Consider the following 27,009-nt stretch of genomic DNA (forward strand, 5'->3'; position numbering starts at 1 on the left):
GAGTAAATAAATCTGTAAACGATCAAATCGAGGATCTAAACTCAATACTGCGAAATACATTAGACATAGTTGCACCACTAAAAAGTAAAGAAATACGCAATAAGAAACTTGCTCCTTGGTACACCGACAATACTAGAGCACTTAAGCAAGCCTCCAGAAAATTGGAGCGAAAGTGGCGCTCCACCAAGTTGGAAGTATTTAGACTAGCCTGGATAGACAGTACAGTACAATACCGAAAATCACTCACATCTGCTCGATCAGCTTATTTCTCCAACTTGATTGAGGTGAACAAAAACAATCCAAAATTTCTCTTTGATACAGTTGCAAAGTTAACAAAAAAGCAAAGCTTAGCAAGTGAAGTGGGTCTTCACTTTAGTTGTAATGAATACATGAACTACTTTGATGAAAAGATCGTCACCATTAGAAAACAAATAACTGAATCCTTAAATAGTTATGGTCCTAAAAATCTCAGTTGTCCAAAAAATTTCCGGAACCTCCCTGATCAGGTGTCAATGGGGACACTTGAGTGTTTTGATACTGTATCGCTCGACACATTTACAAAATTTGTAATGAGTTCTAAACCCACAAACTCTCAGCTAGACCCGATTCCTACAAAATTACTTAAGGAGTTATTTCCTGTGCTAGGTCAGCCAATGCTGAACATAATAAATTGCTCCCTTTCCTCCGGATGCGTACCAAACTCATTAAAAATTGCGGAAATTAAGCCTCTTCTAAAAAAAATCTAATCTAGATCCCGACATATTAAACAATTATAGGCCAATATCGAACCTCCCGTTCCTCTCAAAAATCTTAGAAAAATGTGTTTCCCAACAACTGAATGCCTTCCTAAAGACAAAAAACATTTATGAAATATTCCAGTCTGGTTTTAGATCTCATCATAGTACTGAGACTGCACTCGTGAAGGTAACAAATGACCTTCTAATGGCCTCGGACAAAGGTTCCGCATCCGTCCTGTTGCTTCTTGATCTTAGTGCTGCTTTTGACACTATTGATCACTCCCTTCTCTTAGAGAGACTGGAAACCAATATTGGGCTACGTGGACATGTTCTAGCCTGGTTTAAATCTTATTTATCTGAAAGATATCAGTTCGTTAGTGTGGATGGCATATCCTCTGACAAGTCAAAGGTATGCTTTGGAGTTCCTCAAGGCTCGGTTCTGGGCCCATTACTTTTCTCACTATACATGCTCCCTCTGGGCGATGTAATCCGAAATCACAATATTAACTTTCACTGTTATGCTGATGACACACAGTTATATATTTCAATGAAGCATGGAGAAGCCCCTAAATTAGCTATTTTGGAAGCATGCGTTTCAGATATTAGGAAGTGGATGACAGAGAATTTCTTGCTCTTAAACTCAAATAAAACAGAAATGCTCCTTTTAGGACCCAAAAAACAAAGAACGTTGTTAGCAGATCTCACTGTGAACCTCGACGGCTGCATGGTCGTATCCCAAAAAACTGTAAAAAACCTTGGCGTTACCCTTGACCCTGACCTCTCTTTTGAAGAACATATAAAATATGTCTCAAGAGTTGCTTATTTTCATCTTCGAAACATCGCAAAAATTAGAAACTTTCTATCAAAAACGGATGCAGAAAAATTAATTCATGCTTTCGTTACTTCTAGATTAGATTACTGCAATGCTCTTCTCTCTGGTTATCCAGACAAATTAATAAATAAACTTCAATTAGTGCTGCACACAGCTGCTAGAATCCTAACTAGAACAAAAAAATTTGAACACATTACTCCTGTCCTGGCATCCTTACATTGGCTGCCTGTTAGGGTTAGGGCTGATTTTAAGGTTTTACTCATAACCTATAAATCCAATGCCCTTCGGGGGAAGAGTCACTGGCTTGTTGTTGACTCTCTATTGCGCACTTGTGCAGTTGGGCTGTACGCTGCTAGCAATACTCGGCCCTCATTCAGGGGGGTTGCGGTTGCTGGGTGTCCCTTTGGTTGATGCCTGGCAATGTGGTTGGATTGATTTCCTGCCTGTTGGGCCCTGTCCGGGGCCTCCCCCGGGTAGGGCCACAGTGTCACCGGACCCCCCCGTCTCAGTTTCCAAGGTGTTACGCTGCTATATTATTGTGCTGGGGGACATGAGGGATGTACTACTAACTTTTCTCAGTTTCCTCCAATTTTAAATTTTAGAAGGAGATGAGGTCCTGGTCCACACCTGCGGATTACCTGGTTTGGGGGGACCGTTGCTGTTCCTGTCCTTGTCCACCTGGTCATACTTCTGACCTAGTCTAAAATCGAATATACTCTGGATTTAGCCAAGAGAAATGTATTTATTATTCCAATTGGACTCTTAATATCTCACCCGGCACAGCCAGAAGAGGACTGGTCACCCCTCTGAGCCTGGGTCCTCTCTAGGTTTCTTCCTAAAATTCGACCTTCTTAGGGAGTTTTTCCTAGCCACTGAAATTCAACACTGCTGTTGTTTGCTCCTTGGGGTTTAAGGCCGGGTGTCTCTGTAAAGCACTTTGTGACAACTGCTGTTGTAAAAAGCGCTTTATAAATACATTTTGATTGATTGATTGCAGAAAAGCATCCCCAAAGAATGATGTTTCCACCTCCATGCTTCACGGTTGGGATGGTTTTCTCGGGGTTGTACTCATCCTTCTTCTTCTTCCAAACACGGCGAGTGGAGTTTAGATCAAAAAGCTCTATTTCTGTCTCATCAGACCATATGACCTTCTCCCATTCCTCCTCTGGATCATCCAGATGGTCATTGGCAAACTTCAGACGGGACATGCGCTGGCTTGAGCAGGGGGACCTTGCGTGCGCTGCAGGATTTTAATCCATGATGGCGTAGTGTGTTACTAATGGTTTTCTTTGAGACTGTGGTCCCAGCTCTCTTCAGGTCATTAACCAGGTCCTGCCGTGTTTTTCTGGGCTGATCTCTCACCTTCCTCATGATCATTGATGCCCCACGAGGTTAGATCTTGCATGGAGCCCCAGACCGAGGGAGATTGACCGTCATCTTGACCTTATTCCATTTTCTAATAATTGCGCCAACAGTTGTTGCCTTCTCACCAAGCTGCTTGCCTATTGTCCTGTAGCCCATCCCAGCCTTGTGCAGGTCTACAATTTTATCCCTGATGTCCTTACACAGCTCTCTGGTCTCGGCCATTGTGGAGAGGTTAGAGTCTGTTTGATTGAGTGTGTGGACAGGTGTCTTTTATACAGGTAACAAGTTCAAACAGGTGCAGTTAATACAGGTAATGAGTGGAGAACAGGAGGGCTTCTTAAAGAAAAACTAACAGGTCTGTGAGAGCCTGAATTCTTACTGGTTGGTAGGTGATCAAATACTTATGTCATGCAATAAAATGCAAATAAATTATTAAAAAATCATACAATGTGATTTTCTAGGATTTTTGTTTTAGATTCCGTCTCTCACAGTTGAAGTGTACCTATGATAAAAATGACAGACCTCTACATGCTTTGTAAGTAGGAAAACCTGCGAAATCGGCAGTGTATCAAATACTTGTTCTCCTCTCTGTACATGTTTAGTGTTAGGTTCCTTTGCACCCTACAATATGTTTCCCAAAATGCATAAGTGAATACTAATGCCAGTACATTCCAAGGTGGTGCAGACATCCTTACAGCCAATGTTGCCGTGAGGGTAAAATTACAAAGCCCCTATGCCTTCTAACCAGGGCATGGTTCGTTATATGGTGTCTGTACTATATCACCGAACAGGCTTACAAAAGGTGTGTCAAAACAGATGAGTTTGGCACCGGGATGGTGAAAATCTTTACAGGAAACTCGGAATAGAACATATTCAACAAAGATTAGTTTTAGCTGTTTAGTTCAGGTAGTGTAATTACAAGCACAAGGACATGTTGGCACATCGGTGATTGGAATTCTCTCTGAATCTGCGATGTAGGTCATTTATACTTAGCTGAAGAGTGGTAATTCGAGCTAGAAAAACCCGCTCCAACATCCTCACATTGTACTAGCCCTGTCAGAATCAGCATCCTGGTGTTTTGCAAGGGATTTCAGAGTCTGATTGTGGTTCTCACTGTACAATAACTGATTTTTAAAAAATTAGTGAAAGTGCATTGTGGGCTTCTGCTTAGAGACCACATTTCGTGTCAATGAATTGAACATTGTCAAATGTGTGCAGATGAACCCTTGTTGTTAGCTCTTTACAAAGAGGCAATCCAGATTTCCAACTGAACAAATTACCCCTTTCTTAGTCCAAAAACACGTCTTTAGTGCATGTGCAGTGCCTGGATCATTTAGGACTCCCGGAGTAGATTGCCGGAATATGAACTATAATCACAATTTCCTCAGTTCAAATTTGATGGCGACAGACATACAGTTGGTGCGCGGTGTGCTTGAAAAAAGTTTGAGAGGCACTGTGAGAAAGATATAGTATATACTTAAAAGAGAAGGTTCCAGAAGAGAAAGGTGGGCACTAGCGACTCATTAGTCAGCTCGTTGTCTTCATCAGTGCACAGAGCCTCGTTATGGCAGAGGTCACAAGGTCAGTGTCTGCCTGGCTTTCTGCTCATGTTACTGCTGACATCGGCACACTTTCCTTTCCTTTTGGTCTTTGAAATCACCTACTTTGTCCTCAGCAGCTGAAGACTATTTTTAACTCAAGACAATGCGGGAGTAAAAACAGTCTATGAATCGGTGGGTTTTAATTACCTGAAATTTTGCATGTATTTGATCTGTGCTGCGTACTGACACATTCTCAGCCAACATACAGTACCTAGACTGTAGACACTTCTAACAGCAGCGTACACAGGTGAAAACTACCCTGGAAAATAATTCAGTGTTGGCAGACAGGGATAACGTTTGCTGTTTAAGGTTCCCGGCAAAATCCTTTCCTGTGTTTGCCAATGTTTTCCAGGGCATTTTCTTTCTCACTTTTGTCATATCTTTGGAAACTTTTATAACATGTGTTTTGTGTGTTCTTTTCTTGCAGTTCTTCTGCACAACGCCATTCCCTTCGTTGGGTTTGGTTTCTTGGACAATGCCATCATGATTGTAGCTGTAAGTTGTGCTGCTATATCGAATTAATATGATGCTTTTTTCTATGTCTGTTGGGTCCATAGCTGCCACACGAACACTGAATCACTATATACTCACTATATCATCCCAATCATCCTGGAGAGATTGTACAGAGTAGACACATTTTCCATTTGTGTCATTAACATTGAAATGACAATCTGGAGTCTATGGTTAAACGGCCACTGCTATGCTCTTCAAATCTATATTGACCAGTAAACATTCAATTTAGTCCATATCTAAGTCATTCAGCTCAACACCACGGCCTTCTTTCTTTCGGAGGTTTTAATGCTGGAATTATTGGAGTGAAACACAAATGAACTCGTTTTTTAGCTTAATGTTAGAATGTAATTAGAGTCCAGCGATTCAGCTAAAGAGCTCTTAGTACATAATAGCTTCCAGTGGGTCTTTTGCACCATTAAACATTGTGATGCTTGTGACGTGACAACGCATTCATTGTTGTTTGTTTTCTGTTGGTTTTGTTTCAGGGCACACAGATAGAGTTGTCTATAGGAGTGATTCTGGGCATTTCAACCATGGCAGGTAAGTTAAATCCAGACCCAATCCAGTCCCAGACAGCACCATATTCCCTGTTTACAAGACAGGAAACCAGCTGCCATTTATAGTGCCCGTCCAAAACGATGTTCCTGCTTGCATTTGTTAGTCACAATATAGGACATATCCATCACAATGCCAGTTTGCTATGGCATAATGAATTAAATTTTTGCCCTTCTAATTAAACCTTGCCGGCAGGCAGTCTCGTGGTCTGGCTGGGGAGTAACACACTGTCGACCCTGAGCATTCATATGGTAATATTCCTCTTCGGTCATCTGAATTACACCAGCAATAGCCCGTTCATTTCATGGCAGTGGATGAGTCGTTTGCATTTTACCAGAATGATTCAGTCCTCTTCATTCCTCTTCAGATGTGGCCCAAAGCAGTGTCCTTTTCCCATATGGAGAACGACAGTGGAGGTACAGCCATGGTGTAGCTACCATGTCGCCCGATCAGTCTCCTCTAACCGTAACTCACCAGAGTTCTGTGGCCGAAGGTGGTCTAATGCGCCTGACTGCAGTGAGCTGCTGTACGGGTTTGAGTCCGGCCTGCTGCTGTTTCCGACAATGTCCTCTGTTTGTCACCTCCGTCTCTGTCTGCCAGTGAAGCCAGGCTTGTTGGTAGAGGAGCTGGACAGTTACGGGTTTTAATGGGGGTCTGTTTTTATCCAACTTCCTCACCTCAACTCCTTCCCCTAAAAGGGACAGACCAGAGAGAGGGTAGAGAGGATTGAGAGAGGGACGTGGAGAAGAGAAAGAGATGGAAAGAGAGAGAGATGGAGACAAAGGGAGTGGACAGTGAGAAAGAGAAAGAGGAGAGAGAAGATAATAAACAGAGCAGAAGATAAGAAATTACCAAGGCTAATAAGACTCCAGTTTTCTTTAAGCTGACTCGATCTGTAATTTTATCAAAAGAGGACCATGATGATCGGCTGATGCGTAACATCCTGTATATTTAGATATACACCTAAAGAAAAGAGAAAACTGGGTTAGTACTCAAAAAGGATCCACAAGGCTGAGTTAGTTGTGACATTTTTGTATTCTTTTCCATGCATCATGGTGCATACACAAAGCTCTACAGCCTTTTTCACCTCCTCGCCGAGAGGAGTGGGGATGAGAGGGGAAGAGGAGAGCAGTGGAGGAGAGGAACCACTTTCCTAAATTAGGAGGAGGAGAGGTGAGATGGCATGAGGAGAGCAGAGGAGAGGAAGAGGGGAGAGGAAAGTAAAGGAGGGGAACCGCTTTGTTATAGAGAGGTTAGTATGTCAGAACCTGTAACATAGGATAGTTAATTGTTCTCTTGTGTGAATCTACTGCTGCATTCTGGGTTAGAATCTGGCCTTCTGCTCTTTCAGTAAAAACTTTCTACTCCACATTTCACCACTTTCCAATAAAGCAAGTGCTTGAATTTTTATATATATATATGTATATGTGTATATGTCTATATGTGTGTATATGTATATGTATCTTTAAATATAAAATCAACTTTCTGCCTGGCATAACCTAATAGTTTATATAAAGGCAGCGTTAGCAAACAAGCTCTTCGGAAACACATAAGCGCTGTCGCAGATCAAAGCAGCTAGATAATGCTATTTTCTAAAATAACCTCCCTGACACACAAAGAAACACACACACACAATGCTCTGTCAGCGCACTGCTTCAATCTTTTCCCTTTAGTGAGCCCTGATGGAATTTGTGCTCACAAACGTCAAAACTATTGACTCAGTGGAAACACTGCAGGCTGTCAGTTAAATCCAGGGGCAGTTCATAGGTCACTTTATAATCATTATGTACATGTCTCTGAGCATGAAGTCCTTATATTGTGGTTTAGGGTGGGAAGGACAGTACTGCGAGTGTCTGAGGCGAGTATGTATGAGTCAAGGCCAACTGTTAGACAGACCGGCGAAAACGTTTACATGTGGAATATACCAGTCACTATGAATAATTTTCTAAAAGAAGATTGTTTGAAACATTAACTTAAAACATTAGCTGCAGATGTTTACTGGTCCATTCTGCTAGTGTTTATGCTGGTAATACAGTAAAATCGTACATATTGCCCCATAACATATACAGGGTTTCTCTATCTCACCGGACCGTGCACTGTTTTTACCCCAGTTAGTATGTGTTGCGACAGTATGCAGAACTCTGCAGCGTGGATGATACGATCCAGAGAGGAGGTGTGTCTGCCTGTAGGTGCTCTAGCTCTGCTTGCCTCCCAGTGGGAGGCCGCGGGGCTATTTCAGGTAACAGCTGCCGGATCAGGCTGTGATGTCCTCGACCCACAGCTCCAATACACTGGCTGAGGCAGACATCGTTACTATGATTCACTGCTGTTATGGACGCCTGGACAATCTGGTACAGAGAGAGGGTTTTCCATTCTTGTACCCAGTCGAAAAGGGGCCTGCTAGTGCTGGGTTGGAATGAAAAGGTGCTCAGGGGATTTACGGAAGAAGAGAACCTGTTTAAGGTGGGTCGCAGGTTCTGAGGAAGCACTTGTTATCACAGAGATATGGCTCTATTTCTAATTTGGTTCTCTAGCGGAAACACTTTCAGAACCACTAAAGACAAAAACAAAGGACTCCGCTAGCATGCTTTGGTTATCCCTGTAGGAGAACCCTTTTTTTGGTTTCACGTTGAACCATTTTTGTTACTTTTGACAAAATAGGGCTCTCTCTGGAACCAGAAAAGGTTCTCCTACAGGGATAGATTAACAACCCTTATGGAAGCCTTTTTCTTTAGAGTAGAGAAATCCATGACAGTTGATCAGAGAAGGAGAAGGAAAGTTTTTTTCATCAAATGTCCTTTTGAACACTGTATTTTTTCCTCTTCGCCCACTGCTATGAAAGAACAAGAGGTGATCAAAGAGAATATCGCTCGTTTTGTACGGCTGTCTGTCTGCATTCAGTGTGCACCTAAACGTTAAAGATCTATGATGTAGAGTAATTGATTTCAAAGTTGAATGTCCAGTCAGAACAATCTATTCTAGAGAACAGATTACCAGCCAAAGTGCCGAACTGAGCATTTTGAGTGGCCCGATTCTAAAAAGCATTTAAAATGTTCAATTGTGAAGCAGAGATGCAGCTTTCATTGATCAACTAAATGGAGTCATCAATCCGTTTCAACTGGAGAGCTTCACATTTAAACTCAAGTCATCTCTTCTTCTCACTATGACATTTTTCAAACTGATGGATGCTGGTTTGGACTTTCAGAAGGGGTCTGATTTTGTAAAATGTTAAATGAGTACACATTCTGTACTTCCGTCTTTGGACATCTGCCTAAAACCTCTTGAAACTCCAGATAGTTCTGCTATTGCCTTTGGAGAATCCTAAATGGTGCACTATTCCGTATATAGTGAACATGACCAATGCAATGTAGTGCACAGCCTTGAGGAGGTGTAAATTAAAGACTAACCTGGAAAAGCCGGCTTTTTTTGACACGTGCTTGTCAAAAAAACAGTCTTGGGAGGGTATCTTCTGTGCTGTTCAATCAATCTATCAAATGTGGAGGAGTTAAAATGTATTATTGCCATGCTTCCAACAATTTTATTTCTTTTCATTTACCCATGACAACCGAAATGTCCGCCTTTTAGGTAGCCTGCAGTGGGCAGTAACACACAGCTGACTGGGAAACTGTTTTAATTAGATTGGTTCAAATTTCTCTCCTGTGTTCTTTAATTAGTTGAAGATCCAGTCATTAAACAGGAGAGCTATAATAAAGCATCAGGGACATTTCTCATTAATGTTTATCACTGCAGTCTTTTGACAAGCTCAACCAAACTGGGGTTTCCAGTGATTTTCATATAGAATTGCATTGATGGGCTGAGATGTTTATTGTCTTAGAGAAAACACCACAACAGTTTTCTCTGTTATGCGTGAGAGAGAACCTTACACCCAGCTCATATTGAAAGCAGAGTTGTTTGTTCAGTTGCACTCAATCCATCAGACTTTCCAAAAGACCAGAGGCTGACATTCTGATCAATGGCTTTGAGATTTATCGTGTCAGTCCTTGTTAGTTCTCTGGCCCTAATCCAGGTTCTATCTCCACTCCATCTCTCCAGAGGTTTGCTACAAAACTGTTTAAATTGATTAATACACCAGGAAATGAAACAGTGCATGTACACATTGAGCATGTTAGATACATCCTGTAGGAACCTGCGGTATGGTTTTCCTCTACTTACTGATGGTGACGTGGACCTTCTCATCAAGCCGTCTCAGGATGGATGACTTCAATGGCATTAATGTTGACTGGTGGCGAACCTTAAAGACGCTGTATCTTAATGTTGACTGGCGGCGAACCTTAAAGATGCTGTATCTTAATGTTGACTGGCGGCGAGCCTTAAAGACGCTGTATCTTAATGTTGACTGGTGGCGAACCTTAAAGACGCTGTATCTTAATGTTGACTGGTGGCAAACCTTAAAGACGCTGTATCTTAATGTTGACTGGTGGCGAACCTTAAAGACGCTGTATCTTAATGTTGATTGGCGGCGAGCCTTAAAGATGCTGTATCTTAATGTTGACTGGCGGCGAACTTTAAAGATGCTGTATCTTAATCTGCTGCTGGATGTGAACAGATCCAATTAGGATGTTGTTTCAGGTAATTGGCGGAGAAATAACATTATTACGCCAGTTTAAATTGATGTGCCACCACGTGCTTATACAAGGATTTCTGACTTCTCAGATTAACTCGCAGTGTAGGAAAAAACGTGAACTTCCTCTCTTCCCTTTCTTTCCCATCTCTCTCTTTCTCTCCGATGTCTTTCTCCCTTTTTAACTATGTGACTTTCCCTTTTTAACTATCTCTCTCTCCCATTCCCCTCTTTCCCTCTCTCTTTTTCCAGCTGCTGCCCTGGGAAACTTGGTATCGGACCTGGCTGGACTCGGGTAAGAGAAATACCGACAGGAAGCGTCGCTTTAAATAAGAGAACCCACTATGCATACCTTCTAATGGCCATAATGGAATAAATGGAATGTCATCAAATTACCATGTTTTCGGTGCCTTCTTGTTCATCTCATCCCAGCCATTTTCCTCCAAAGCCTCCACTGAGACACTCATTACATTCAGAGGACAAACGGCTGAAGCTGAAGAGGCTAACGATGTGTTCTAACATCCCTCCTGGGTTGCTGCTTTGACAGCACATCGGCAGTGGAGATGAGAGTTCGGTTATCTAAAAAGTCCCAAAAGACCTGTTACCATTACAGGGGACCACTAGAATCTGAAGGGTCTTGGGTTTAAAAGGGCCACTTGGTGCCTTTTAGTCTGAGCATCACCTGGGGGTTTGGCACCATCATGCTTTCGAAGGAATTTGCCAAAACGTTCTTGAGTTAACGTCCTCTCACATTCACCAATTAGTTACTCTCATTATGAATTACATTCTTGTTGCTAGTACCTGAAACGCTAGATGCCAGAAGGCTGCAGAGGCCGTTTCTGTCGTCAGTTGGAGTGCTGGAGATAAGGTTGTATGATTTCGTTTGGCATAGAGGAAAGGAAGTGGCTTCTCATTGCATGCCATTTTCCACACTGCTGCGTTGGAAGCACTTCTTTTACCCGTTTTTGCGGAAATTCCCTGTTAATGTTCCTGATGTTCTTTCGCTTTCCGTCAGTTGTCTATGTATGTTTGTGTAGAAGACAAATGGTCCTGTATTGTCCACTTCTGTCTCTGATATGATCATAGACTCACTTTACTGTAAATTGATCTATTAGACGAGGCTATCATAGACACTGTCTTTCACTCTTTTGGCCCATTTTATGTTCTCTAGATATAAACGTTATTTCTTATTGCCTTTTGTCTTGGCTGTCACGATGATGGGGATGATTTAAAATTCATTATTACAATTTCTATCCCCTGCAGTCATTTCACCATCAGTGCCTGCCAAAGAAACACAGTATTTTCAGTTAGTTAGGCTAGTTGACTAAGCACACTACAAAACACATACAACACATTATCCAGTTAAAACTGTCCTTTACCTTTCTCCACAAATGCCAAATAAATCATGAAAATGCCAGACAAAAAAATAAATAAACAAAATTAAGAAAATTCGTTAGAAATCTGTACATCCCATCAATTAGTTAACCGTAAAGATGCATTTTTTCATTGGATTTTGATGCTTTGGCACATACTACGGAACACAGTGCAGACTTCCAGGTTAATGGCCCCACTGCTTTGACAGTTCATGCTGACTCAGCACTGCCCCCTAGCGCCCACAACGACAATGCAGCCTCCCACCCATTATCAGGGCTGCCCAGTCCTCTTGGAGGAGCTGCCAGAAGCTCATGAAGTCCTCCACTATCGGAAGCAGGTGTGTCAAGGTTGTTAAAACCTACAGGATGGTAGATCTCCAGGAACAGAGTTGGGCCGCTCTTTTCCATCCTGTAGTTGGAGCATATGTTTACAGTGTCCTTTATAGTGCATGTAGTGGCTAATTATAAACGTAATGATCCTGACCGATTCAGATTATTCCTTTGTATCTACGCACTTAGATTATGCAGATTTGGCCGTTGACCTTCCTTTCTTCCCTAGAATTGACACACACAGTAATGATGAAGACACGTGTCCGCATAACAACAAGCTGTGCTCGCCGCCATGTCCTCGTTATAATATCATCGTCTCCATCTGCTGTCAGGAAAGCTGTTTGCCGAGCACAGCGGTGCTTATTAGTTTATCCCATTGAACTGTGTTGGTGTCTGTTTTTATTTATATTCTCGATAACGCAGCTATACATTGGCTTTGGTTTCTGTTGTTTCTGGGTGAGTGACTGATTCCCTGACTGAAGTAAACAGGTCATCTCCCTGCCTGTGATAACTGTGCCAATACACAGCCTCAGGATGGAGGGCACTATGATAACTGTGCCAATACACAGCCTCAGGATGTAGGGCGCTATGATAACTGTGCCAATACGCTGCCTCAGGATGGAGGGCGCTATGATAACTGTGCCAATACACAGCCTCAGGATGGAGGGCGCTATGATAACTGTGCCAATACACAGCCTCAGGATGGAGGGCACTATGATTACTGTGCCAATACGCTGCCTCAGGATGGAGGGCACTATGATAACTGTGCCAATACGCTGCCTCAGGATGGAGGGCGCTATGATAACTGTGCCAATACACAGCCTCAGGATGGAGGGCGCTATGATAACTGTGCCAATACACAGCCTCAGGATGGAGGGCACTATGATTACTGTGCCAATACGCTGCCTCAGGATGGAGGGCACTATGATTACTGTGCCAATACGCTGCCTCAGGATGGAGGGCACTATGATTACTGTGCCAATACACAGCCTCAGGATGGAGGGCGCTATGATAACTGTGCCAATATGCTGCCTCAGGATGGAGGGCGCTATGATAACTGTGCCAATATGCTGCCTCAGGATGGAGGGCACTATGATAACTGTGCCAATACACAGCCTCAGGATGGAGGGCACTATGATTACTGTGCCAATACACAGCCTCAGGATGGAGGGCGCTATGATAACTGTGCCAATACACAGCCTCAGGATGGAGGGCGCTATGATAACTCTGCCAATACACAGCCTCAGGATGGAGGGCACTATGATAACTGTCCCAATACGCTGCCTCAGGATGGAGGGCATGTATAGTATAGTGCACTAGATTGGGTATAGGATGCCTAATTAGATGGACACATTCCGAGGCCGTCTGGTCTCCGTCCCCCAGAGGGCTTAGCAACTGAGGTGGCGTCTCTCCATCTGACTTCAGAGAGCGACGCCCGCTGGGCGACAGCCGCTGATCGAATGCCTGCTGAGCAACTCCCGCTGATAGGGTTACACATGAAAAATATCAACCGCGAGAACCACAATGCCACCATTAGTGAGAAAGTCAATCAATTTATTTATTCATTTGAGAAATAAAGTGCACATGCCGTTTCTGTGCCATGGTTTTTGGGGAATTAATCCATACACTTAAAAAAATAAAATGCCTCCTGTGAAAGTTATGTTTTTCCATATGGAGGGTTTCTTTTCCATGTTTATCATACGTTGTGTCCCAAATGGCACCCTATTCCCAGTGTAATCTGGTCAAAAGTAGTGCACTATATACAGAATAGGGATCTTTTTTTGGGACATTGAATTGAGACACATCATCAGTAGGTAGCAGTATGTGTTTTTGATGTATGTTCTGCTTTTTTTATTGGTTCCCATGTTTTTACATTTGTGAACGCTCCTCTTCCCGCTGGGCCAGAGGTCTGCTGTGCTGTATAGCACAGCAAACATTTTATACTTCCATGTCTTTCGAATTATGATAATTTCGTAGTACCGTTCCTCCCTTGCACAGCGAATGGGAATATCTCCGCTGGTGATCTTTTAGACCTCAGGGCATGTATTCATGAATCTGAGTTTAAGTGATGAGCTGGGCCTGGATCAGCCTGGATAGGTTAGCCCAGACCCTCTAACGCTGAGGCCCTTCCTGAATGCTGCCACTGGCCCATAGTGGGCATGCTGTTGATGACGGGCTGTTCTATACATCTATCAATCAATCAATCAAATGTATTTATAAAGCCCTTTTTACAACAGCAGTTGTCACAAAGTGCTTTTACAGAAACACCCGGCCTTAAACCCCAAGGAGCAAACAACAATAGTGTTGAATTTCAGTAGCTAAGAAAAACTCCCTAAGAAGGCTGAATTTTAGGAAGAAACCTAGAGAGAACCCAGGCTCAGAGGGGTGACCGGGTGAGATAACAAGAGTCCAATTGGAATAATTTATAAATGCATGTTGGCTAAATCCAGAGACTATTTAAATTTAGACTAGGTCAGAAGTATGACCAGGTGGACAAGGACAGGGACAGCAACGGGCCCCCCAAACCAGGTACTCTGCAGGTGTGGACCAGGACCTCATGTCCTCCTAAAGTTTAAAACGGGAGGAGACTGGGAAAATTCACAAAATGCATTCCTCATATCAACAAGGATTTATAGTGGGGAAGTGACCTGTGCTCCAAAGTCTTTAACCATGGTGCTTCTCTGTGCTCTGAAGTCTGTAATCATGGTGTTGTCTTCTGTTAGCCTTGCAGGTTACGTGGAAGCTCTAGCCTGCCGTTTTGGGATGGTGGTTCCAGACCTGAATCCCAAGCAGGCTGACATGTGGCAGACCAGACTCAGTACTCACAGTGTGAGTATCATCATCATCACCACGTCATCATCATCACCACATCATACCCGCCTGTCCATCTGTGTGTCCATTTGTTCCCCCGTTTGGTCATCTGTCCGTCTGTCTGTCTGTTTTTCCTTTTCTCTGTCACTTTTCTGGATCGTCAAGCTGGATGAAGCAGTTTTCTGACTTGGCAGAAGGCTGTTTAGAAACCAGGCGTCACGGTTATGAAAAATGTTCCTTCACATCATCGGATCTGATAGACCAAGAAATTGACCAAGAATTATGGCCTTATTTTTATTTCATCAAGTAATTTGCCCCTCAGTAGTTCTTACAAAGTGTGCGTACAAATACCAGACCTAGAACGCCAAAGCAAAGCAAAGTAGAAGCAAAGTGGCTGTGATGAATTCTCTTGAAAGGCTAGAGTTTAAGGCCGGGTGTTTCTGTAAAAGCACTTTGTGATAACTGCTGTTGTATAAAGGGCTTTATAAATACATTTGATGATGATTTGATGATAGAGTTGAGCCATATCCTATGGGTGACCATCTCCTGCTCGCTGTGATGGGTGGATGTGAAAACAGTATATGAACAAACGTAGTCAAAGGTTCCTCATAAAATGTCTTTCTACAGCTCAGTGATGTTCAAGCTTTTCTTAACTGCAGTTACAGACACAACGACGTAACACTGCTTTGCGCTATTTCCGCAGTGTAACAACATTTATTAATCAGGAAATAATGGAAATTTAAAGTTTTTCATTTAAGGTAATCACTAATTTGTGTGCTTCTTCTCTGTTCTGTCAGTCATGGGCTGGCTCTGTCAGAGATTTAATGCTGTTTTCTTTTTGCCTCAGGGTAAAGCCATTGGGGTGGCCATCGGATGCATCCTGGGGATGTTCCCTCTGCTCTTCTTCAAGGATGAGAAGGGAAAGAAAGAGGGCGGGGTGAGAGAGGTGAAAGACCAATCACCTTCCACCTCTGCTGACAGCGGCGGCAGCAGCAAATGAACGACGGGAACATGACAGGAAAGACTTACCTCTGGAAGTGACGGGGGTGATTCTTCATTGGACTTCTTCACAACCCGACTATCACATTCATAAATAACTGAAATCGGTTTCTCCTGACAGACTGACCTCCCTAGGTGAAATGTATTGCTAGCACAACCGTGTACTTTTTGGCATGACTACCATCAGTGATGTCAGAGTTATGCATTGTAAATCCCCCCCACCCCCCACAACTCTCAAAAAGTGCTACGAAGAATGGCAACATCATTCAAGTGGACCAACACATTCTTTCATTCGGGCTCGCTGCTCCTTCGTCTTAGGCTTTAGGTCGTTTTTTTTTCCTTCCAACTTTTCTTGTAGAGTTAGCATCACTTATGTCTCAAGGGGGAGTAAGTAAAAAAAATTATGTCAACTTTTCTTTCTTCCTGTCCATTACGTCTGTGGAGAGGGCAAGCCCTGCTCTGGTAGTTAGATAACGAACTCATTAAAAAGATTCAAAATTCAGGGGTTGTACTTCTCCATTGAAATAGGAAATATGCCTATGACTTTTAACAGTAACTTTTTAGTGTAATTATACCTCAATTATCTCCTGTTCTTCTATTGCTTACATCATGTCACAACAACCATCTATTCATTACTTTTGTTTTAAAGGATTTTTTCCCCTTTGAGTTTGATATCTGGAATTCGGCTTTAGTCTAGGGACTTCATTCTAGAAATCCTGGTTGTAAGGTATGAACCAGAATTGTGCAACCCTCTACTAAAGTTAGAGTAGTCAAGTCAACCAGATCATATTTGGAAGGAAGGTTTAGTCTGTATATAGGTGGAGTTCTATGTTCTAACAGATCATGAATGACACTAAACTTGGGGTCCCTGGTTTAAATAAGTAATCAGTGGGGAGGAGTGAATCAGTGGAACTGCCTCTGAGGTCCAGATATTAAGTTAATTGGTTATGGAGGATACCAGTTGTTTTATGGAGTGCTGGTCCCTGCCTCTACCACCAGTGGGTGTTGTGGAGCCCACTGTGATCAAATTCAAAAGAAATTCAGAAATTCCCATTGAAGTATTCCCTGGCTGTACTGCTTATTCCCTACTGATTCTGGGAAATATTCACTAGTGGTTACTGAAACAACCCAAGAGGGAGTATGTAACACTATGAACCGGGTCATGTATGTCATTGTCCCACCTCATGGATGACTCTATGAACCAGCTCATGGATGACTCTATGAACCAGCTCATGGATGACTCTATGAACCAGCTCATGGATGACTCTTGTGAACCAGCTCATGGATGACTCTATGAACGAGCTCATGGATGACTCTATGAACCAGCTCATGGATGACTCTTATGAACCAGCTCATGGATGACTCTTATGAACCAGCTCATGGATGACTCTATGAACCAGCTCATGGATGACTCTATGAACCAGCTCATGGATGACTCTATGAACCAGCTCATGGATGACTCTTATGAACCAGCTCATGGATGACTATGTCCAAGGTCATGTTGACACTTCGTACTTTGTGAGAGTAAACATACATGTCTTAACATACACATGATTATTTTTTATCTCTTGTCTATGTAAGCAACCGTTTTTGATAAGGAAGTTTGCTTCCAGCTACTCAAACTTGATTAGCAACAGACACACCCGCGATAACGACCCTTCTAGTCCCGCCTTGTATGTCATTGTTTTATCTAATCTTTTCTTAATTTATTTTGATGAGTTTCAATGTTGTCCGGCCTGGTTGTAGGGTTTTGCAGTGGGGTATTTTAACGCTACAGTGGGAACCCATGCCCAGGCAGACAGGCTTTGCCCAGACTACCAGACTATCCACTCTGAACTCCACCAGCACATCAACTGCCCTTCCATCTATGGCATTCAAATGACACCCCAATTCCCTGTATGTTGGCACTGCGTTTCACTAGGGCTCTTCTTGGTCCTGGTCCAAAGAAGGGCACCGAAGAGGGAATCAGTTGTGAATTGAAACACACTCTGTCTTTTCAAACTGATTATATTGATGTGGGTTGTTTATTCACACTGAGGCACCCGTACAGAGAATGCGCTCTGTGCCGAGATTGCTCTATTTATCTCCCTCTCTGCCATCCTTGTTGTGTTTCTCTAGCCCCATTCATTCCCTGTTCTGACAGGCTTTCCACAGCCCGATTTTGGCCATTTGCACACAAAAGATCTGATCACAATTGGAGCATAATATGTTTTTTTTAATCCTCTATAGCTTTTTAAACATATGGGCACAATTAGAATGTGTACAAGATTTTTGCAAAGGAGGCGGGCTCATTTATTTACCCAGATTATCGTTCCCTGCTCTCTCTCGTGCCCTGTTTCTCTCTTCTTTTGGGACATATTGTTTGAGAGGTACAGCGAGCGAGATGGAGCCGCTATGAGAATTTTATGTAATTGAATTTCCATTACTCTCTTACAGGGCAGAAATAACGTTCGTTTTTTTACTGAACCCCAGACAGAGTTGAGAGAGAATGGGATAAAGAAGAGAAAAAGAGAGGGAGAGACATTGAGAGAGAGAGAAAAAGAGAGTGAGAGACACTGAGAGAGAGAGAAAAAGAGAGGGAGAGACATTGAGAGAGAGAGAAAAAGAGAGGGAGAGACATTGAGAGAGAGAGGAAGAGAAGGAGAGACAAGAGAGGAAGATTCTGCACGCACTTGGCACACTTTTTTATGATTTTGTAATCTTTTATTCATTAGATTTGGAAGGAACTGACAAGCACAACGTTCTGAAGTACACATTCAGAAAGGAAGGAAGAATTGCATTTATTATTTGTCCTCATCCTTGAAATATGTTTGGTCACTTTGAGTTTAAGACGCGAAACAACAAATGACTGTTGTTTTAGTGTCTTTGGGATGTGATCACCTCAGTTAATGTAACTTTATGATGTGCAACAACACCAGAACAAAGACAAAATAATGTACAAAAACCTTGTTGGCATGATTTTAATTATATTTATTTATGAATATGTTATTATAAGTTTAGATCCTATAAGCAGGAAGAAAAGGTGTTATAATGATTTGTTTTGTTTATATTCTGAGGCTGATTGGACCTGATCTTTTCATGAAGGATGTTGCATGCTCTGTCCTATCGAATTAAGAGGCTGTCCTTGTTGTTGGAACTAACTCCTTAACTCCTTGACTTTGGACTTTCGGAATAGAAAAAGCACTGTTACCAACCGGATTAAAACATCTCAAATATTCTGTTTTATTTTTGATAACCCGATAACTCCTATTGGCATGCTCATATCATGAAATGTGTTAACTTATTTGTCAGGCTGAGCAAAATGTTGGACTTTTATATACCTGGAACATGTACAGTAACATAAGATCCACAAAGAACATATAACAAGAGGTTTATTGGGAAATTAGATAGTGGTCACTATTAAGTAGCAATAAACATCTTGAAGCTCGCTTTTTTGGTGTTTAATAAAATGGTGCCTGAATTGACGATATACAGTTACGAAATATCTCAACCTTTTTGTCCAATTGGCTTCATTCCTGTTGTTCATTACTGTTTGTGTTTTTTATTTAACTTTCAAACTTTTGATTGTGTTAGTCCTTTTTGGCTGCCAGTTTCCAATTATCAAGGTTGCATTTCGAAAAAAACAGTCTGTGCAGAACTTAAATGTTTTACGTGTTTTATTTAGCTTGCAAGAACTTCTCTGTGTTTAATCAAAGACCATTATGGGCACATTCCAACATCACACCGTAGCGGCTGGTCCCAGATCAGTCTGTGCTCTAACCATAACTGGTCAACAACATCCAGGGTGCACTAAGGCACCCGACCAACCAGAAGACGTTACTACAGCGCAGCGAAACAAGGCACCCGACCAACCAGAAGACGTTACTACAGCGCAGCGAAACAAGGCACCCGACCAACCAGAAGACGTTACTACAGCGCAGCGAAACAAGGCACCCGACCAACCAGAAGACGTTACTACAGCGCAGCGAAACAAGGCACCCGACCAACCAGAAGACGTTACTACAGCGCAGCGAAACAAGGCACTCGTCCAACAGGGCGACAATGCAACACTTCTGCCGCAGCATCTGCTAGACCTCCGGGCATTGTCGGTGTGCCCCGACCAGGATTCAAGCATCTGGCCGCATGACACAGCTGTTCTGCCGAGGCAGTGGCTTGGAGAGCTGCGCCACTCGAGTGCTTTATGTTGGGCAGTTTCTTTTTTTATTAGGACCCTGTAGGACAGTATAATGAAAATGATGCGGCATTTAGGATGGCATACTACCTCTTTGGTACCTAGAGACTGGAATGTTTAGCAGGCTGCTGCCAGAAACAATACCACTCAGTCCCCAAGATCTGGGCTGCCAAGTCCACGTCCCATTGGGCTCAGTGGTTTGGCTCTTCCCCTTGTGTTTGACAGATTGATCAATTATGGTTATTGATCCTCCCCTGGAGGTCTGCTGTTGGTCTTAAATGGATGTCATGCCCTCCACATCCGCCTCCTCATAGTCCGGACCAGGCTTTTTCTCTCTCCTGTCTGTCCGTGAATGTTGGACGCAGGATCCGTGCTCCTGCACTCCAGTTCCTGCTTTCCCCCAGGGCCCCTCAAGTCCCCACACCTGCTATTCATTCCCTTATCAGCCTGCCTTCAAATACCCTGGTTTCCGTCCGTCTGGCGCTAGATCGTTGTTATTCAGTACTAAGTAGTAACGTTCCCGGCCGCGCCATACCAAAGTTTGAGCACCTAGTTTAACCCTGTTTATTCCTCGTTACCAAGATCCACCTTACCCAGCCTTCAAACACCTCCACCTGTCCGCCTGTCAGCCACCTGCTCTGCCTACCCGCTGTCCTGTCTGCCTCACCCTACCTACCCATAGTCTTGGAAGAATCATGTTCCCATTTTATAATTGTGAAGTTATCCCGGTATTGTATCTGTATGTTCATTAAATACTATATAAAAAAATGAAAAGACAGACACACGCTTATCTATTGTACTGTAAATCCAGAGTGTAAGTAGAAATGAAGTGTACAAGATTGCCATACTGCTTTGTTTTTCCTCGTATTGGATGAGTTACGGACGATGCTGCCCGCTTAGTGAATTCACCCTTACACAGCTCTTGTCTGTGCTCACACGCAACCACCCTCCTCGACCATTTCCCACCTGCCTGATCATCCAGTAGTTCCTGTTGGACGGTTACATATTAAGCTGTCGAGTGATTTACCTCACATTCGTAACTCTGCTACACATGACTGTGTGGTTAGGCCAATCTCATCCAAGCACCTCCCCCTTCACGCTTCCACACGACCTGGAGCTCCTCGAGAGTAGCAGGATTTCTAACATGCTCAGTTGAACTGCAATTTGTTACTATGCCTTGGTATTCTGCCGGCGTTCTCGTCAAGGTAGGGCAATGTCCTCGTTACTGAGTCATGGGTCCTTTGGGTCTGCTGTTGCTTCCGTCGGCTACGAAGAAGCTGTGCGTTTCGGCACATCAACAGGAGCCGGTGTCACCTGACTGACACCGGTGTCAGAGTGATGGATGATGTGGCGGCGGGGGGGTTTCTTCACGTCCAGCTCTTTCCATCTCTCATCTATTGTTTTTCTTCTCGCTGACGAGCCCAGGGGCCCTGATGGTTGTGACCATCACTGCTCTCACCTTAAATGACATTTTGTTGGACGTCCACAGGGCTTCATTAACCGCGTGACCGTGATGGGACCGCTGTTGCCGTTAAATGTGCCAGTCAAGCGTCTCTCAGAGAATGGCGATTCAAACCCCTAAACGCTCAATCTCCTTCTTTTAGTCCCTCTTCAAATCCCTCTGTCTACTGTCCGCACCTTGTGTGCCCCACGCCACAGTGACCGCCAGGCATTGCTAAACGAGCCCACGTTTGCCCTTTTCACTTTGTAATCGGGGTGAATCCATTAACATTTGTGGAGGTCATCCTGTGGATTTGGGCCAGATCTTCTCCGTCCCCCTCCTCCTGTGAGACATTTTGGAGGAGCATTGAGGGTGTGCCCCGTGCTGTGCATGATAATCACATCAGATTACAGGACACATTCCCTCTTCCCTTTAATTGTTAAATGGAGTCAGTCTTAACTCTGCATTGGTGGCCTAAATTAGTCTGGATTTACAATATTTTCTTTGAAAATGAAGGGAAAGTCTCTGATCAGAAGTCCCATAACAATTGGATTGAAATATGACTTCTTCTGTTTTGTCTTCTCACACTTTGCCTGAAGAGGAGGATTTTTGATGTCATAGGAGGGTAAATGTTTAAATGAAGGCCAGTAATTAAAAAATGTCAGGTTGGCTTTCAGAGTATGAGATATTTTATTGAGACCAGCAGGAATCGCAGTGAGCAGAAAAGACTGACTTGCCTGAGAGAGAAATATACGATGATCCCATAATTTTCTCAAAACCTACTACCTTATAAATTCAAAAGTAATATACCGATCAGCCATAACATTATGACCACCTGCCTAATATTGTGAAGGTCCCCCTTTTGCCGCCAAAACAGCCCTGACCTGTTGAGGCATGAACTCTGGTATCTGGCACCAAGACGTTAGCAACAGATACTCTGAGTCCTGTAAGTTGCGAGGTGGGGGCTACATGGATCGGATTTGCTTGTCCAGCACATCCCACAGATGCTCGATTGGATTGAGATCTGGGGAATTTGGAGGCCAAGTCAACACCTTGAACTTATTGTGTTACTCAAACCATTCCTGAAACATTTTTGCTTTGTGGCAGGGCGCATTAACCTGCTGAAAGAGGCCAATGCCATCAGGGAATACTGTTGCCATGAAAGGGTGCACATGGTTTGCAACAATGCTTAGGTAGGTGATACGTGTCGAAGTAACATCCACATGAATGGCAGAACCCAAGGTTTCCCAGCAGAACATTGCTCAAAGCATCACACTACCTCCGCCAGCTTGCCTCCTTCCCATAGTGCTTCCTGGTACCATGTGTTCTCCTGGTAAGTGACACACACGCATCCACACGCTTTCGGCTGTGAACAGGGTTCAGCATAGGCACCCTGACTGGTCTGTGGCTACGCAGCCCCGTATACAACAAACTGCGATGCACTTTGTACCACTATCTAATTTCCCTATCAGTGCCAGCATCAACATTTTCAGCAGTTTGAGCTAGAGTAGCCAGCCTTTGCACCCCATGTGCATCAATTAGCCTTGGCCCCCATAGCCCTGTCGCCGGTTCACCGCTTTTCCTTCCTTGGACCACTTTTGATAGGTAGTGACCTCTGCAGACCGGGAACACCCACAAGGGCTGCATTTTTGGAGATGCTCTGACCCAGTCGCCCAGCCATCATAATTTGGCCTTTGTCAAAGTCGTTCAGATCCTTACGCTTGCCCATTTTTCCTGCTTCTAAAACATCAAATTGCCACATTGTTCTGTTTGGTTTTTGTCCTTTGATTTTGAACGTAGCTTGTTCTGTTTTGTTTTTGTCCTTTGATATTGAACGTAACTTGTTCTGTTGGGTTTTTGTCCTTTGATTTTGAACATAGCTTGTTCTGTTGGGTTTTTGTCCTTTGATTTTAAACATATCTTGTCCGCTGTATTATTGTTTGCACCTGTGTCTTGGTTGCTCCCTCGTTGCTTGCTTCCCTATTTCCTCCTGCTCCAGTGTTTCTTGTTGGTCTTCGTTTTCCTGCTGACAACAAGGTTTTTGGTGAGTCTGTTTATTAAACTTTCTTCATCCTTGAAGATCTCTGCGCTTGTGTCCTGCCTCCATGCCAAATCGTGATGATTGTCAATTACCTGGGAGTTGTTTGAACAGTTTTGTGGGTATGCATTAAACTCAGCATGTCGTTGGCTTGGCATTCATAATAACTTATTTAAGATTACATAATAACATATTATTATATATAGTGGAGGATGTGTTGCTTTGAAAAGCCTTTAAGAGTAAAGACTGGCTTAGGAATCTCTGGTAGACTTGTTATGCGGTTGGTTCATATTTGAAAAGCAAAAAAAATTATCCAGTAGGATTGTTCCCCATCAAAATTCAAGAGATTTAACACAAAACTTCACAAAAAAAAAATAATTCATGTCTGTTTTGACATCCAGTCACTTGATCTGTAATATTTCTTTTATGAGGGAATCAATCTGCAGTGTGTCGGAGCCTTTCATAGTGTGAACTCCGTAGTTTCATTAAAAGTCAGGCCAATGTTGACAGATGATGGGACAAACTCCCATTTCATTATAATGGCAGTAGCAGGAAGTATAGCCATCCAACATTGTTGCATGCCATCCCTTGACATCAGAAAGCATCTTATAAATAGCTAGATGTTTTCTGTGTAGCCACACTGGGTTTAATGAATTTCAGCAACGGTCGAGAAATCTTTGGCATGGGAGAGAGGTTGTCAATGAGCTGTTGATTAAAAACTAAACTCCAAAAAGCCAAATGCAAATTACCCCTGCTCATATTACCCGCTCTTTCGGTAAACAGACAGTACGTTCCAAATGGCACAGAAGTGCACGAAATATGAGATAGGGTGCTGTTAGCGACACGTTCATCTGTTTTTAAAATTGCTAATACCCTTCAGAATCGGAGAATACAGATTAATGTTTGCTGCCAAGGCTGAAATCCTTAGCTTTTAATTGTGTCCTTAATGACCTGCCAATGTGAATAATTTCGGTTTTCACACATGAGTCATTTATGCCATGAAGTTGTTTTATGTAATGCAGTTAGCTAGGTCTTCAGTGAAAAACAGAATACAGTGCATTCTCACAGGGAAATGTTGCCATTATTCAAACGTTTTCTTCTCCTTGCCAGTCCAATGGAAAGTGGCAGGTGGACAGTTAAAGTCACTCCATACAGAGAGCATCAGTGTACTGTGACCAATTAGGCAATTGAGTAGTCTCCCAGGTGTTACAGTCAGTCGCCTTCACATGACAATTATGCGTCCCGATCTGGACCCTATACTCTCTAGTGTACATAAGACCCACACGGCACTAGTCATTAGTAGAGCCCTATGTTGAGAATAGAATGCTCTATATTGGAATTACTGTGGGAGAGGACTAGTGGTGCATTCTGGGTAGGGACAATGTCAGGGGTTTGTCAGAAAGGTTCCATCTGGTCTCCTACCCTGGTGACACTGAAGAGACTGTTTTTGATGTGACATTTAAGGAGTCTTTCTTGAGATCACATACAAATGGCAAACCACACATTAATTTAAACTAAGGGCATTTCAGCACATCCTGTAATACACAGAGGGAGAAAAGAAGGACCCCTTAAAAAATATCATAATTTCACTGACACAATTATTGAATGCACATTCTCGTCTTAACCACTGAACTAATTAATAACTAAGCTGTGATATGAAGAGTCCACATTCCACATTTTAAAATATTCACACCCTTTTCTCACCCTTTCCCAGGTACACAGTTAATCAAATTTCAACCTGTGTCACAAATGTACTGTGGTACGTATGGATATCTAGGTCATGGGCAGAGCCTCAGGGACGCTTCCCTTGTCTGCTCAGTGTAGTGTGAGAATGTGCTGTTTCATTTCCAAGTCTCTGAAGTGATGAGAGATTAAGGCTGGGTTTCAGTCAAACCAGCCGTATTGATGTTCATGCATTGTCTTTAGTGACAGTATTTATTACATGCACATTTGTTTATTCCTGAACTGTGAAAGCATACCAAGACCAGTCTGGTAGTAGTTGTAGGGTTTTCTACAGTACCAAGACCAGTCAATTCGAGTAAAAGCTACTCCATAATTGCCAATTGGTTAATCAAAGCCACATTTGGACATTGTGAACATCCTTAAAAGCCTCCAACGCTTCCATCTCAAACAGCAACCTGTTTAAATTTGGCAGCGCACTGCCTTGAACGAGGTACCTTAGAGTTGGGGTCAAAATGGTTTAAGTTGGGAACCCCAGACAATATCTTGAAGTAATGACAAGATTCTGGGCCTAATTTAGAGGCCCCTGGGGAAAGAGAAGTCTTCAAGGACAGTGACAGGATAATGAGGCCGGAGGACTAGAGATGAATAAACCAGTGAAGTGAAACTGATTTTCTCTCTGCATGCTGGACTCTCCGGACTAGGCCAAGCTTTAACATACTGCAGCGAACAGCACCGATGATGACCTATTACCTACATTGTGTGTGTGTGTGTTTTTTAGGTGTAACTATACTCATGGGGACCAAATGTCAATATCCGGTTTTGGTTAGGTTTAGGGTTAGATTAGGGTTTTGGTTAGGTTTAGGCTTAGATTAGGGTTTTGGTTAGGTTTAGGGTTAAGATTAGGGTTTTGGTTAGGTTTAGGGTTAAGATTAGGACAAGGGAGCATGCAATTTCTATTTTATGGTCCCCATGAGGATAGCCATACAAACTTGTGTGCGCACACAGTGTGTATTAAAAAATGAATGAGATCGGGAGGGAACACTGGTCCAAATACTAATTGAACGAAGAAAAAAAGAGAAACACAAGGGAAATAAATTCCCCCCACGTCATTCTTTATGTCATAACCGATCTTCAAAGTCGAGAGTTTGCAGAGCTATCAGTGGCAGTACAAAGGGTTTGCTTCTCATGAAGTGGCTGCCACGGATGCATTTTCACGCTTTTGGTAAAGACGAGGGGTTCATCGTGTCTCAACTTTACAGTAACACTTGATTTTAAAAGCAGATTTTACATTTGAAGTCTATTCTGTTTGAACCGAGTACTAATATCAAATTCTATGGTTTGAACTTTTGGATGCTGGGACAAATTCCTGTAGGATGGTAGATTGGTAGGAGGGTATGCCACTGATGAATGCATAAAGCATGACAGTGTATCTCACACCAGATTCATTTTCACCAGTAATCTGCTCGATGGCTCCCCCTGCTGTTATCAAAGCTGTGTGTTTTCATTATTACGGGTTGAATCCACTGGGCCCTATTCAGACTTGAAATACGTTGACTAGCAGGCATTTGTGTCGAAATACGTGGATTTAAGTCCGTGTGTTACTGGCTGCAGTGCCTGTTAGGTCTAAATTGCGATTTTTCAGAACACGCACAATTTGTGTCCATGCATTTTCCTCAACTAAGATAATAATGAATGTATTGACATCAACGTTGTACCTGGATGGTGGACAATTTCTGATAGCTATCTTATTTTTTTTTTTTGACAACTTGTAGGTCAGCTCACATCAGTCCCTTGAGGAGTTATTAATTAAGCATTTTACCAAACAAGTGCTAGTGTTGTTTCACGGTCTGTCACATTCCAGGTTCACATGCCTCCTGTTCTGTGAGCAAGTCTGGGAATGATGATTGGCATCTGAGGTGGTTCTCTTTTTATTTTGTCTGTCTCCAATTCTAAATACCTCTGTCTCCACCTCTTGTCA

At 42.9% G+C, this 27,009-nt stretch overlaps 1 protein-coding gene across 2 annotated transcripts in view; it reads left to right on the forward strand.

Moving 5' to 3' along the window:
- LOC105007466 (transmembrane protein 65) overlaps positions 1-18,236 on the forward strand; it is a 47,613-nt gene extending 29,377 nt beyond the window's left edge. Inside the window, exons 4-8 of one of the 2 annotated variants that reach the window (XM_013137718.3) lie at positions 4,963-5,030; positions 5,534-5,588; positions 10,438-10,480; positions 14,612-14,717; positions 15,547-18,236. In XM_013137718.3, coding sequence (XP_012993172.1) covers positions 4,963-5,030; positions 5,534-5,588; positions 10,438-10,480; positions 14,612-14,717; positions 15,547-15,699 — 425 coding nt within the window. In that variant the 3' untranslated portion in view covers positions 15,700-18,236. Of the gene's footprint in view, positions 1-4,962; positions 5,031-5,533; positions 5,589-5,798; positions 6,756-10,437; positions 10,481-14,611; positions 14,718-15,546 lie in introns of those variants that run through there. The other variant, XM_034286942.1, reaches the window with a different exon arrangement.
- Positions 18,237-27,009: the final 8,773 nt, after the last annotated feature.

The sequence above is a fragment of the Esox lucius genome, chromosome 16, assembly GCF_011004845.1.
Source record: "Esox lucius isolate fEsoLuc1 chromosome 16, fEsoLuc1.pri, whole genome shotgun sequence".
Classification (NCBI taxonomy): domain Eukaryota; kingdom Metazoa; phylum Chordata; class Actinopteri; order Esociformes; family Esocidae; genus Esox; species Esox lucius.